The sequence below is a fragment of the Amblyomma mixtum genome, chromosome 3, assembly GCF_055824585.1.
Source record: "Amblyomma mixtum isolate Tamu chromosome 3, ASM5582458v1, whole genome shotgun sequence".
NCBI classification, from domain to species: domain Eukaryota; kingdom Metazoa; phylum Arthropoda; class Arachnida; order Ixodida; family Ixodidae; genus Amblyomma; species Amblyomma mixtum.
Genome location: NC_143014.1, coordinates 16,440,266 through 16,454,801, shown reverse-complemented (window position 1 = coordinate 16,454,801; position 14,536 = coordinate 16,440,266). Strand labels below are relative to the sequence as shown.

General features: G+C 49.2%; 1 protein-coding gene across 3 annotated transcripts in view; it reads right to left on the bottom strand.

Annotated features, from left to right (window-relative positions):
* Positions 1-244: 244 nt before the first annotated feature.
* LOC149349319 (transcription elongation regulator 1-like) overlaps positions 245-14,536 on the bottom strand; it is a 179,519-nt gene continuing 165,227 nt past the window's right edge. For all 3 annotated transcript variants that reach the window (XM_089578254.1, XM_089578256.1, XM_089578253.1), the window contains one exon: positions 245-502. In XM_089578254.1, coding sequence (XP_089434380.1) covers positions 362-502 — 141 coding nt within the window. In that variant the 3' untranslated portion in view covers positions 245-361. The remainder of the gene's footprint in view (positions 503-14,536) is intronic.

The window sequence follows — 14,536 nt, the reverse complement described above, 5'->3', positions numbered from 1 at the left end:
CCTCAGAGCAGGGCCCGCCATGGTCGGCATGTGCTCGGTAGCGTACGCAATCACGGGGAGGGATCCACGCGGTTTTGAACTGTGTCAGCCGTGGTTAAATGGAGGAAACGTATTTATCTCTCCCCAGTTAAAACCCCACAGTCCGTACATTAAAGGTGTCTGTGTTTTTGTCACCGCATTCGCAATAGACCAGGTGGGATTCCGTCACAGCGTGCACTGCTGTGTGGAGACATGCGAGAAACACTGAGATTGGCACACCTCTCACAGGGGCCCTTTAATTCAAGGCATCTGCACATGCAAGCGTGGCACAAAATGAGGGATGGCATGAATGCATTAAAAGTAGATGCAAAGGCAGCAGCAACTATTTGTTGGAACGCCGTGTGGGCTCAGATGCAGTGGGTGGAGGTGGTGGTCCTCTGCGGTCAAGATCCTCCACGTATGCCATGAGCAGTTTGTGTCGCTCATCAGGAATACAGCTCAGCACGAGATATCGCTTGTCCTTCTGCAAGGGAAAAAAGGCCAGGACTCTATAGACATTTTTCCTTGCTGACAGTGAACTGCAAAAGGCCACATCTCTTATGTCAAAATGCATGTCCTCTTCACCAAGACTTAGCACAACATTCAGCTGTTACACCTGCACGCCATACATATAATGCATGCAGGAAGTTTTCGACCTTATGAAATAAAAGAAAAAAAGTGGAATTTCACTACATGGAATTTCACTACAACAAAATTCACGGGACCTACAAAAAATTCGGCTGACCAGACCGGAATAATGACTGGTTAGACTAGCTCGATAGGTCGTGATCAAAGTAAACTTGCAAAAGTCTGTCAGCTTTGGTCTTTTGTTGTTTCGAAATCAGTGCCACATGGTGCAGTTTTCATCTCACTCCAGAAATTCTGAACGGATATATTCGCGCAATAAAAGCACCCGCTGCACTCACTACCAAAATCCATGTTTTTTGTTGTTGTTTTTTTTTCATACGCATTTCATAAAGGCACCCAATTTTGTCTTGCGAGAGTTCGCATGGAGACCGTGCTGCCTGGAGGCATTTAGAAGTTGACGAGCCGCATAGGTGCTCACATCACTATGTATCAAATATGGATCACATGCATCACGAAATCAATGCTCTGGATGATGCAGCAGAAATGTGGTTGCTGTGAGTCTTAAAAGGCGCTTTGTGATTCGCGGTAAACACATTGGAGTGCACATTGCAACCGCGCAAAATGACGAGGGACGAAGAGAGGAAAGCACAGGACAAGACGCGGAACATCAACTAGGGTTCACTACAAGGAAAACCACATTTATACAGGATTCGTAATCATACCTGATAAACAGCAGACACCATCACATTACACGGGCACGTGGCGCGCATGGCACAAGTTAGCATCTAGATAGTTGAATTCTTTCTTCAATAACGATACTGAAGTGGAGCTTATGCAACGGTCATTTTCTTTTTTTATGCAGTAGGCTTCAAAAATTTCCCTGCTAAGCTGGGTCGTTAACTTTTTCCAGACAATTGTGGCGTGGAACCTGGGCGTGCAGTTACAACGGCGACAATGTTTTGCCAATGATTCAATGGCTCCGCGATGCTCCTTAAGTCTAACATTCAGGCAACGTCCAGTTTGCCCTACGTAGCAATTCCCACATATGAGGGGTGTTTGGTACACCACCCCAGTTTTGCAGGGAACGAACCTGTCTACTTGCTTAGTGCACGTAGGCCTTGTGGTGGAGCATCCGCCTCGCATTCGGGAGGTGCTGGGTTCGATCCCCAGTGCCACCGGTACCCACCGGTTTCTTTAATGGGTACAAAATTTCCCCTGGCCTGGTGCTCGGCTTTTCTAGGGTAAAAGGGTCTTAGACCACAGTTGCCTTGACGGATCAGACATAAGTTCTGCCGTCAGGCAACCCTAAATCCGCCTCGTGCGGTAGAAGTCCAACATGTGGCCATATTTTTTTTTTTCTGGAAGGGCGCAGCTTTGTTGGCTCAGTGCCACTGAATTCACGTTAGAGCGAACTCGTTTAAACTTCATCGAACTCTCGAAACTCCGTCGAACCTGTCAACTCTCAACTGAATCACGAACCACCTTTGCAGGCTGATAGTGTCCGAAACTGGTTTTGCCCCCGAAAGGACACAGCGGGGTTTGCGGAGCCTCTTCCAAGCGCACACCCCTGAGGAAGCCGGGCGCCGGGCCGGGGGTGGCTTGTACCCATTTTTACCGGTGGGTGTCCGGCGGTGGGTTTCGAACTAACCACTTCCCGCAGCCGAGGCGGACGACCAAGCCTCTGTGAAGACCACTGGGACATCACATTTCATGGCCACTTTTTTGAGGCGATGGGAAATCTGGTCGAAGTATGGCATAGCCACGGGTCTCCGGCGTTGTGGTTCTTCACTTGGGCAGTGCTTCGGTGGGCATCGAGCTTCCTTGGCAAGGGCTTCTGTCACCGAGGTGACCATCTCTCGAGGAAAACCAGCACACTCAGTCGTTGCAACTGAAATCGCATGCTATCCTGCATTTCATGTGGGCAAGACTTATCAAGAGCAGCGCGCAGGCAGTTTTTTGCTATTCCCCTTTTAATAAGCTTTGAATGAGCTGACTAGTGGTTTAAAATACCTTTTTTTGAGCGAGGCTGGTACCTCCAACACACCTGGGTTCCACCAGTACTAGTAACAATACATATGTCCAAAAACTGCAAGCATCCCTGCGATGGCAACTCATAGGTGAAGCTCAACCCAAAGGCACACTCACTGAAGAATTTTAAGGATTCGGTTCACTACTGTAATGGCCCCTTCTGGAGATACCCCTTTCAAGAAAATGGCATAATTGTCTACATATCTAAAAATCTTAGCCGAGTGGGCTGTGTCGAGGCTTGCAGTGATTCACTTGTCACAATATGATAAAAAGATGTCACTTAACAACGGGGCAATACAAGAACCAATGCACACACACCATGCTTCTGAATGAAATTCTTTCCCTCAAAATCAACTATGGTCGAAGAAAGATAAAAACGGGGCATTTCTACAAAGTAAATGCGTTCTGAAAAGCCACTGAGCCGTAGTCCTCTATGGTATCCTTAAAGGGGCTGCGAAACACTGCTTGGGGGGATACCGGCTATACTTCAGGTGGGTTCTTTATGTCACACAGATGCTGACTTAAAAAGAATTACAGGAATCGATGCACAGGAACGGGAGTTATTCAGTGAAGAATTTTGAAAATACAAGCAAACAAAACGCTGCCCTCAACTCGATTTTGGCGGGGCTTCCCACTCCTATTTCGCTCTCCCAATGACGGCACCTGGCGCAACCAATCAAAACAGCCAGCCAGAGCACGTCGCGGAAGTTTGTACTCCATGGTTGCCTGCTCTCTGTAACTCGTTCTTGCTGAGACTGGCAGCGTCGTTTCCATGCCAGAGCGCCCCTGGTGGTGTATTTTTATTTTACTTGCTTTGCAGGGCTTTTATCTAAGACAAACAAGTTGTTTTTGTTGGTCTAATATAAAACGCAGATAGGTGACAAAATGTGTCTCTATTTATTCACACAATTTGCAGTATATTTACTGTTTGTCCGATCATCAAGCTCGCGCCAGGTGATGTCATATCCGCTGCTAAAAACCCGCCACTGTGTGGTGACACCATCAGAGCCATGAAGTTGTTTTTGGGAGGACATTAAAATATTAAAAAACGAAATATACGCGGTATTACCGACGCTAATAGCACCATTATAACTGACTGTATGCAATAAACAGGCAAAACAGTTAACTAAGATTGTGTTTCTGGGCCCCTTTAAGAGCACAAAGCAGTTTGCCTTGTGGTATAGAATAAAAAAGGTCAACATCGTCAATTGAACAACGTCAGTTGAAAGTTATCGAAGAAAGAATTCAACTATCTAGATGCTAACTTGTGCCACGCGCGCCACGTACCCGTATAATGTGATGGTGTCTGCTGTTTATCAGGTGCGATCCTGTACAAATGTGGTTTTCCTTGTAGTAAACCTTAGTTGAAGTTCTGTGTCTTGTCCTCTGCTTTCCTCTCTTCGTCCCTCGTCGTTTTGCGCGGTTGCAGTATGCACTCCAATGTCAACCACCAACTATCCCGCCTTCACTTGTTACAGGTAAACACAAGCCAGAGACATGTTGTTCTGCTGAGGCTTCACCTAGAACTGCCACCACTCCACCATTTATGCAGCAGTGCCTCTACTAGGCATTTACGAAAGAAAAAAAAATGTTATCAGGATGCTCGCCCATGGCATAAAGTGGGACTGGAGTGCACCGACACTGGCGTCGCACTCCTGCGATATGCCGCCTGCTCAGTGCCACTAGGCCTAGCTCTGCACTGAAGCTGCTGCGAAAGGGTAGGCATGTGCGAATAGTGGCTTTTTGGTTCAGAGCGAATTCGAAGCGCATATTAATTTTCTTGAAATTATTTCGGATATTTCTGGCACACAAGAAAGGTTGAATGGCACAATGGGCATGTTCAAAATCGTATATTTACACACAAGGCTATCACATGAAAAAAAAAAGAGAATGCATTGAAGCTCTGTAATGCTCACTGAAGCTGTGTTGACTCTCTGAAAAAATGGCAGTTGGAAATTGGAGGAGCCGACCAACAGTGGTGCCAATCTGACTGTGGGGTGCGCGACCCATATGTGGGGCCTCCTACTACTGCTCTTAATTGAGACTGCGTCATTGTGAAGCTGTTGCTTTTAAGCAGGGTCTCCACGACACCTACTAAGTGCATGCATGCCTAGTGCCACCTGTGTAAGGTGTCAGAAGCAGCAACTAGCTCCCTTTTATGCCCACTTGACATCGTACTTGTTTAGCGAATTTTACGCGGACAACAGCGGCTGCAGCAGCTAGCTCAGAGTCATTCCATGCATCCTCAGATTAAGAGAGATTTAGCATAGTGCGATCTGCTCATATGGGGAGCCACTGCACATGTGCAGATCGTCCTGTGGATGCCACTAGATGCCAGCCAGCTGTTCGCAAGCCTGCCCCGTTGGGACCAATCAGCGCAAGCAAACTGGCGGCGTACAGAAGCGGATCATGCTATGCTAAATCTGTTTATTTGACAATTTTAGCATACCGTGTTACCACTACCACTGCCGCAGTACTGGGAACCCACACGCCATCAGTGCGCATGTGCAGATCATCTTGGGGGCGCCAGAAGGTGCCAGGTACCCGGCAACTGCACGTGCACCTGCTGAAGGTGCTGCATTGGGACCAATCAGCGCATGCTCACCGGCATGCTCCAACACAGTACCCGGTATGCCAAAGGCGTGTGCGCACCATGGGTAGCTACAGATCTTCTGCCTGCTCGCATCTGTAGCCGCGAGTACACGCAGACTGGCCCACGCATGGGGCTTTGGCTGCGCACGTGCCGCAGTGCCATCTCAGAGGACACTGAACCACATTGCAAGAGTTCTATGTGTCCGCTCAAGACGAATACTTCGAAATTTCGAATACTAATCTGTCTGGATGAATATCAAATAACATTCGTACAACCCTATGTGCGAACATTCCAACGGTTCGAATATCGAAGTGAGTAATTTGGTATTTAATTTGGGCTTTGAAGTGAACAGCAGTATTCAAGAACTGCAAATATTTTCGAGGTATTTCCAAGTTCGAGAATTCAGCGAGAGAAGCACTGGTCTGGATTTCGGCACACGGCATGCAAACGATGCAGCGGCTGCATCCACAAACTTGGCCCTCGGCGGCTGCACGGTTCAGCACGTCACTGAAGGAGTGCACATGATGATACAAACCCCAGACATGAAAGTGAACATGCCACGGTGGAAACTCCGCTGCTCCCGCTGCACGGAAGGCCTGACAGACGGAGATGACTAAAAAGATAAGAATGCGGAACTATCAGCATGCCCGAGGCGAGCGCTCTGTTGGCTCTCGTATTTGTGGTGTCACTGGAAACCGACTTCGAAGCCGGCAATACTTAAATGTTTACACCCTTCGACTCTTGGCACTGGATAACAACCTCTCCGTCGTCTGCTAGTTGCTCGAGCGCTGCCAGCACAAAATCGTCTTGGCAAGTCTGGCTGCCTGCTGGAATCCTGAAACCGCCCAGCCAGAGAAAAACAAACGTGTTTTGGGCAGCTGCCGGAAGTGTGGGGAGCAGCCAGAGAAAATCGAGTGCCTGGCTTCGCGCCCTGGCAGCCAGAGGCGGATGAGGCCCACTGATGGTGGTCATTATGTCCGGACAAATTGCACAGGCATAAGCAGGATGGGTGTACTGCCGAGTCCTTACATCGAGGGTCTTCTCGATCGTGCAGGCTTGTTGCCTGAATTCGACAGTGTTTGGCGGCTGGAGGACGAGGCTGGCAAAGAGTTGTACTAAAAGTACAACTCTTTGCCAGTCGCACATTAAACACTGAACTTTCTTTTCCTTGATCATCTCAGGGCCAGCGCGACAAACAAGGCGCTTCACTTCTATGTAACTGCGGATAAGCTCGTTCGGAAGCTGGATCATGGACTCAAGGAGTCGTTCATCTCTCTCTTTCCTCATGACACTGTTTCTTCTTGAATAGCCCCCATGTTGTTAGGGAAGACTCGCGATTTTCATACTACATACATGCTGAGCCCTCCGGTGAGAAAAAGATGTCCGATTTTAGCCACATCATCTCAATTGTTTAATGATGCCACAAACTCGAATAGGTCCAACTATTCTTCAGGGCCTCATTCAACCAAGGCACTCCACGCATTGGTTGACTCCTCCTACCATCAGCGGTGAGTTCAAAAAAAGGTGGGAGCCCGAACGTTTAATCAGTTTTAAATTAGGGAAATCTGCCACACAGGACAATTATTCAACGTTTCTAAGGATGTTCGGAACGTGCAGATCAACTTCCCATAGTAAAAAGATGAGTTCAGATTCCTCTTTCATGTGCCTATAAGGGGGACACCCCTCTTAGAACTACTTTTCTTATTTCAAGATAGATATTCATGAAACTTTACCACTTTATGTATTTCAATATGCTGATTTAAAATATGCTACTATTTTTCCTGTGAAACAAGTTGTTCTCAAATATATTTTACAATCTTTGTTTGAAACATGCTGGTAATTTAATTTTGTTACGGTAAAGGCCACAGTGAAGTTTAGCACACCGACATGATCCAGAATGGACACTGTTGTTTCAGATCCAATTGAACAGAAGTTACAGCACATTAAACTTTATCATGAAAAATTAAATATCGTGGTTCAGACAAAATGTATTGTTTAAAAATTATACTGATAAGCAACTCATCTTAGTTTAGCCTTACTGCACTCTCTGTGAGTTTATCTTTCCAACAAAAAAAGAATTATGAAGCTAGCCAGCCTAGAACCAGAGATATCATCCCTGCACTATTGCAAATGTGTCAAAATTGGTGTTTTGAGAAAATGACAAAAAACGAAAAACGGTTCCAGCCATCTTTATGTGAAAGGAACAACTTCAAACTCGTAGAAATGCACGCGGGCATAATCAGGGTGCACTGCATCTCTCTGCCGCCTTTCTGCCATTTTAACGATGCCCACAGATGCCTCTCGCTTCTTGGTGGAGCCTCAGGAACAGACGCGACGAAAGGGCTGCCTTTCGAGCGCCAATTCAAAATGAAGTATCACTCGTTCACGGGTGCTAGCTTCAATCACATCACTGTCGGTGAAAATTTCAGCATCGATGCATACACGGTCGGTGTAGACTCGAGCTACACATTCGTCTTTTGCCCGGGAGCGGGGTCAACGACGGCACTGGTGATGCGTCGCCATTCGCGGCATGGCTGGTGCTGGAGTTGGACAGTGGCAAGGTGCCAACCGCACTTTGCCCTGCTGAGGTTGCGTCAATTCCAGCACCGATGTGTATGTGGTTGACGTCAAATGGAACTGCGCGTTCATAGTTTTTGTCCGGGAGCATAACTGGCGCCGGCACTGGAGGTGCGTCGTTCGCGACACGGCTGGCAACGCGCCAACCGCACTCTGATCTTCACCCTGCGGAGGCTGCTTCAATTCCAGCGGTGACTCTGTGTTTCCGTTGTTTTTGCTCGGGAGCGGAGTCAGCGATCGCACTGGCGATTTGTCGCTGCTCATGGTGCGGGTCCGCGACATGCTTCGTCGTTCACGACGTGGCTGGCAGCGTGCCACTTTGACCTTTGCTATGCGGAGGCTGCACTGGTCCAGGCTCCTTGTGCCTTTTGCGTTATCTCATTTCCTGGGCGCCAAACCAATGCAACGAGTGATACTTCGTGGCAGCGAAGAATCTCTCAAAATGGCGCGGTGCTTCTGGAACAGACAAGCCTAACCAATCACAGAGCGCCATTTTGATCACATGGCTTTTCTAACCAATGAATAAGCGGTGAGCACATTCTCTTTGTGGTCGTTTTGTCCGCAAACGGAAGAGTCACCGTGCTGCTTACCGACTTTAAAGAAAAGCTTGAGGCACGAGCTTTTGAACGAGACCAAAACAGCATCGGGGGAGCACGTAGGTACCGAGCGACGGCGAGGCATGACTTGACCTTAATTTAAAAGGCAACTCGTGCACCTTTGGAAATTTAAATGGGTATTACAAAGCAAATACTGGTTATTTCTTTCTAAGAATTCGATATCAGGTGCAAAATGACCTCGTGAATACAAAAATGAAAAAATTAAAAAACCTATTTTTTTCGCGAATTTTCAGTCCGAAAAAGCCGTGTCCCCCCTTAAAGGGCCCCTGCCCACCCCATGGTCGCAAACACTCTCTACCTCACTTTGAGCGAGCCTCCTCTCCTTCCATTCCCTCCTCGAAATTTTTCTCTCCCGCTCCTCGTCGAGTAGGCTCGGCAAGGCAAAATCACCCCTTCGTTCTCAGATGTAAGCCGGAGGCGTGGTGTCTGTGGAGTGCGTCACAGGGCTACGTCATGGCCCCGCCTTCAATAGAATTCTTTTCTTGGTTTTTGCTGCTGGTTCTGTTCGAGGGGAGGGGGCGCTGCGGGCGCGCACACTGAACGATCGAGAGGCGTGATCGGCTCGACCACCAGACTTGTTAGCGAGCGCATCCTTTCATACATCTGTTTGTCATTCCCAGTTAGCGAGCCACCTTTTCATTTTTTTTTGTAGGCCTCCCCACCGCTTCACGAGCGGAGGGGCGGAAGTCGGTTCTGTTCGAAACACACGGCGAAGTGCGGGCCCGGCAACCGCCCGTTTGCTTTTCTTCATGTGTGTTTGTGTTCTGTGTGTTTGTGTCTTTTCTCCGCTCCGAAGCCCATGTCGTTCATTGGAGTCAAGGCGTACGCAAGATGCACGAAGGATAAGCGGTGTCTGTGCAAAGCGGTCTGTGCAAAGGGAAAGGCTCTGCTGCACTACTAATTAAAACCTTGTTTTGGGGGGCTTGCATAGAAGAAAAAAAACTGAGAAGGGGGCGCGCACGCAGAGCGTCTCGTGACGTGATCACGGCGGGGGGGGCGAACCAACTTCCCCAGTTTTACTATTTTTTTACTTTTTATGGCTAGGGTTCAAGGCTGTCGCCGCACGCTCCCTCCGCAGTTTTTTTTTTTTTTGTTCCTTCATGCGGGTTTGTAGGCATGAGCCAGAACAGAAGGCGCTGCGGAAAGTGTTGTGCAGACGACGCGACGCCAAGGCTACGCCCAACCTTCTCCCGTCAGTCAGAACGATGCACCAATGGAGTGCCTTTAGCGAAAGTAACCCCCCATGACGTCAACAGGGTTCAGAGTAGTGGGGCAGGCCGTTTTTACTGAAGGAAAGAACGAGCGGGCTTTGATTTGAATTTTCACAGCTTTTCGGAGTGCGCATGGCTCTAGTATTTTGCAGAGGTTATCTTCGATGCCTCATCTATGCAGTGGGCTTGTTTTTCGAAAATGTACGGACCCTGGGCAGTGGCCCTTTAAAGGGATACTGAACCAAACTTTTGGAGCTGCTCTTTAACATGTAAACAAGAGCTTGACTGCTAAAATTGATAAATGTGACAAGCATTTTAGCGAAAAAAGGTGGATAGCACGTTTTTTTCGCGATTTATTGCCATATCGTTGCAGCTGGCGGCCGCCTGTGGAAGCTGCGACTCGATGCCACAACACCCGTGCACCCACTGTTCCCGCAGGAGCACGACTGCCATCGCTACTCGTGGGTTTGCCAGTTTTGAGTATGTGTGTCGTCTGCTCACGACGTACATAGATATGGCAAGCTGTTACTCGATGCTGTCTACATACCATACCCGAATGCACGCTTACGTACGCTAAATGCAGCTATTTTTTCCGGACCTTATGCCATTTCTAACGTTCTCACTTTTAAAACATAGGCGCGACGATATTTAGACAAGTGGCGCCATCTGGTGGTTAGGAGGGGAACCATTGTTGTCAACAAACCAACGCCCCTCCTAAGCCTGAAGGGGGCAGAATCGTCACTCTAAATCAAAAATAAAGCAAATTTATTACTCGTAGTAAGTTTTCTTATGGGCGACAGGAGACGAAGCGAAAGACCGGTGGCCCATTTATGGCCATTGAACGCGCTGAAGAAGGCAGTAACAACGACGAATCCAATCCGAAGCGAGGCGCCATGCATTGAAGGGCGCCGCCATATTTGTTGCCATGGTAATGCAACTTCGTACACGCGGCCGATGAGAATCAGCGGAATTTTTCAGGCGGCAGAAATCGGTCACCGGATCTATGCGCGTGCTGCTCAGCCCATTCAACCCACGCTACGCCTGCGCTGCAGCTGTGTTCTTTTGCGAGCGTGCGAAAAGCTGTGTTGTGTGCGGACTCGTGCCCGTTGCGTTCGACTTCTGGTGCGTGATGTAACTGCCGCCACGTCTACGCCGACGCTGCCAGCTGCTTTTTTTTTTAGTTGCGAGTGTGACAAGCCGCATTGCGCGCGGACTGGTGCATGCTGTCGCTGCCGTCACGCTTTGCTGTCTCTGCCTTCACGCTTTGCTGTTATGGCGGCCGCCCCGCCAGCGAAGCGGCAAAAGCAGCCGGCCAATAATTTAGAAACGAAGGTCAAGATGTTAAAGGAGGTCGGTGAAGGCGTTTCTCGGCAAGAGATAATGAAAAAGTTTGGGCTCAAGCGTAGCACATTGAGTGACTACGTGATGAACAAAGAAAAAATTCTCCAAGCATTTGACAGCGGGAAGTTCACCGGAGCAAGAAAAAAGCTCAGGACGGCAGCGCATCCGGCGTTAGAAAGTTCGTTGCTACGATGGATCGCAGATATGCGCAGCGGGCAACTTCCTTTGAGCGGGCCGCTGATCTGTCAGCAGGCTGAGAGATATGCAGCGAAAATGAACGTTGATTCTTTCAGTGCGTCTGAAGGATGGTGCGCGCTTCAAAGAAAGAAATGGGTTGGTCTTCAGGAACGTATGTGGTGAGAAGGCAGCGGTAGATGAACATTGCATCACTGACTGGAAGTCGACCGAGCTTCCCCGATACCTGGCTCGTTACGAACCTGCAGACATCTTCAACACCGATGAAACGGCACTATTTTTCAAGGCCTTGCCGAACAAAACGATCACGTTCAAGGGTGACCCGTGCGTTGGAGGCAAGAGGAGCAAAGAAAGGATAACTGTGCTCCTCGCCACAAATATGTTGGGCACAGAGCGCCTACCACTTCTTGTGATAGGCAAAGCAAATCACCCTAGGTGCTTTAAGAACGTTCGCCGCCTGCCTGTAGAATACAAAGCTAACAGAAAGGCGTGGATGACCATGGATATATTTCAAACCTGGCTGCGGCAGCTCGACCGCCGCTTCTCCGCCAAAAACCACCAAAAAAGGTTTTGTTTGTCGTGGACAACTGCAGCGCACACACCAATGTGACAGGGCCGGAATGCATCGAGCTTGCATTCCTGCCGCCAAACACGACGGCTGCTCTACAGCCGCTGGACCAGGGCATCATCCAGCACATGAAGACGAAGCACAGACGGCATGTGATGGAAAGGATGCTGCTCTGCAAGGAGGCTGAGCGAGAATATGACATAACCCTCCTCAGCGCGGTCCACATCTTAGCCCAAGTCTGGAGCAACACATCGGCAGAGGTCATTGCGAACTCCTTCAGGCACAGCGGGTTTGTCCGCCCTGACGATTGTGATGTAGATATGCCTCCCGAGGACGCTGAAAGGATGGGTGATGAAGCGACGGATGACAGGAGCTTGGAGTTTCTCCTGCCTGCTGATGTCTAGCTTGCCGACTACATAGCCATTGACGATGGTGTTGCTGTGGCTGGCCAGCTGACTGACGATGACATCATATTGGAAGTGATCGGCGTGGAGGAGAATGAGTGTTCCGATGATGACAATCCAGATCAGCCGCCACGACGTCGCACTGTGCGGGGGGCCACCGAGGCTCTCGTCGTTCTAGAGGAATTCTGCGTAGAATCCCGTGACAGTGAGCGTGCGAACCATCACCTGATGGGGTTGAGAAAGATCGTTGTAGCGCAGATTCCGGCGATGAAACAAACGAAAATAACGCAGTTTTTCAAGCAATAAAGGTATGTTCATGCTGCGTACATTTGTTTCTCGTTTTCTTGGTACATTCGATAATCCGGAATTCGGTTAACTCGGACATTTTTACCAGTCCCGTGAGATCCGGGTTAACGAGGTTTTACTGTATTCGCATATGCCTACTAAAATTACCTATCATCCTGCCTATCATAGAACTTGAGCTATAGCAATTCGAAGTTGCCACTTTTTATGTATGGTTGCGGACAGAAGTAAATCGACCACACTTCAGTGGTAAAAGTTTTTGCACGCATTACCTAATGGAAAACAATATACCGTATACACACGTGTAAGAGCCGCACTCGTGTATGGGCCACACCCTGTTTTCCCGAAGGAAATGTTTAAAAAAAAATAAATCTGTGTAAGGGCTGCACCCGAACTTTCCACGACCCAGGTGGGAATAGAATAGCCTTTTAAATGCACGCACCGTGGCCTCCTCGATCAGCTCCGCCTGCGAGCATAAGTGCACTAGATCGTGGGGCGCTTGATCGCGGAGGCCACACACGCGCACAGGAGCTTCCAAGTGCCGTCCATGGATGGCGCCCGAGGCCGCGGTCATCATCATCGTATAAACTTTTTCTCCGCCGCGACCTCCGGCCATCCACATCGACATCAACATCACCAGCCTTTTGTTGTTTTTGTGGCGTGTTAGCATGGTCACCGTAGTTGTGGTGGTTGTAGGTTTCGCGTGCTGCCGCCGAGCTTTGCAGTTTTAGCACGATGGGCAAGCGCCTTAATAGCTACACGGCTGGGAGTTAGCTCTCGAACATGCAAGCGTGCGGCGGGCAGGAAATTCGACGCAGCCGAGGAGTGCGTCCGATGATGGTGCAACCAGAAGGATGCATTGAGAAACAAAAGCTGCAAAAAGCCCGCTTTCCGAGGCAAGCCGTGCGAGTTTCCTGAAACGGAAGAAGAGCTGCTCTCTTATGTGACGGAAGTGCGGAACAACGGCTACGCGTTGACAGCGGACGTGCTGTGCGGCTTCTTTTGGAATGAGCGTGCATCAGAGCACAGCACCAGCTCAGAGTCGTAATACTCGGCGAGTGACGATTGGACGCAGAATAAATGCCGTTCATTCCCTGACTGGTGTGTTTTTACTTAAAAAAAATATATTTTTTTGCAAATCGCGTGTATGGGCCGCACCCCGAAAATTGGCCCTCGAATCTGGAAAAAAAAGTGAGGCCCTTACACGCGTTTATACGGTATGTTTGATGCATATTCAAGTAATATTTACTTCTGCCCTTGCACATCAAGGCAGCAAACATTTCTATTTCCGTTACGCAACATGACAGAAAAGTTTTCTTGGCACTAAGGAATGCAATACCGGTAAAATTACCTATCATCCTGACTGCTACAGAACATGAGTAATAGTTGACGACCGAAATTTCGGACGCCTGATTTTTCAAACATGCCTGATTATTCGGACTTTTTCGCGGCACCGCGACATGGCCCATAGAGCCAATGTGTAAGAGCGCTTGAAATTTCGGACGCACCGCAACTGACCACTCGATTTTTCGGACCTCGTTCGCACTCACCGCCAGTACCCAAGCCGCTATATAATGTGTACAGTGGGACCTCATTAACTCAAACTGCAAGAGAGATCGAAAACTTGATCAAACAAAACGAAATTCAAGCTTAAAGGGAGTCTCTTAACTTGCGAAGCTGAAATTCTGCGCGAGTCGGCACATTGCGCTCGCGTGTTTCCGAATTCATACTGTTCTTGAATGTCTTCCGCCGCACGAACTTGAACTGTAGTCTGAGTTCACGGAACTCATCTGTGCCGAGTCTTTCGTCCCGAATACGGAACGCGAATACGATTGCGGAGCGCTTGATCGCGACTGAAGCGCGCTTTGGGCGCGCCACCGGAGCAAATCGCGGCAGCCACGGCGCGCGCCGTGGCCTCCGCGATCTGCTCCAGCACCGCGCCATTCGTGGAGGCCACGCGAGGGCCACGGCCGCCTCGATCACGCGCGCGCGGCAGGGCTTGCTTGCTTTGGCCGTCATGTTCAGCGCGCACACAATTGCAAATGTGCAATGGGAGCAGTTCCCTCGCGGAGGGGCGCTGTTCTCCCACTCCT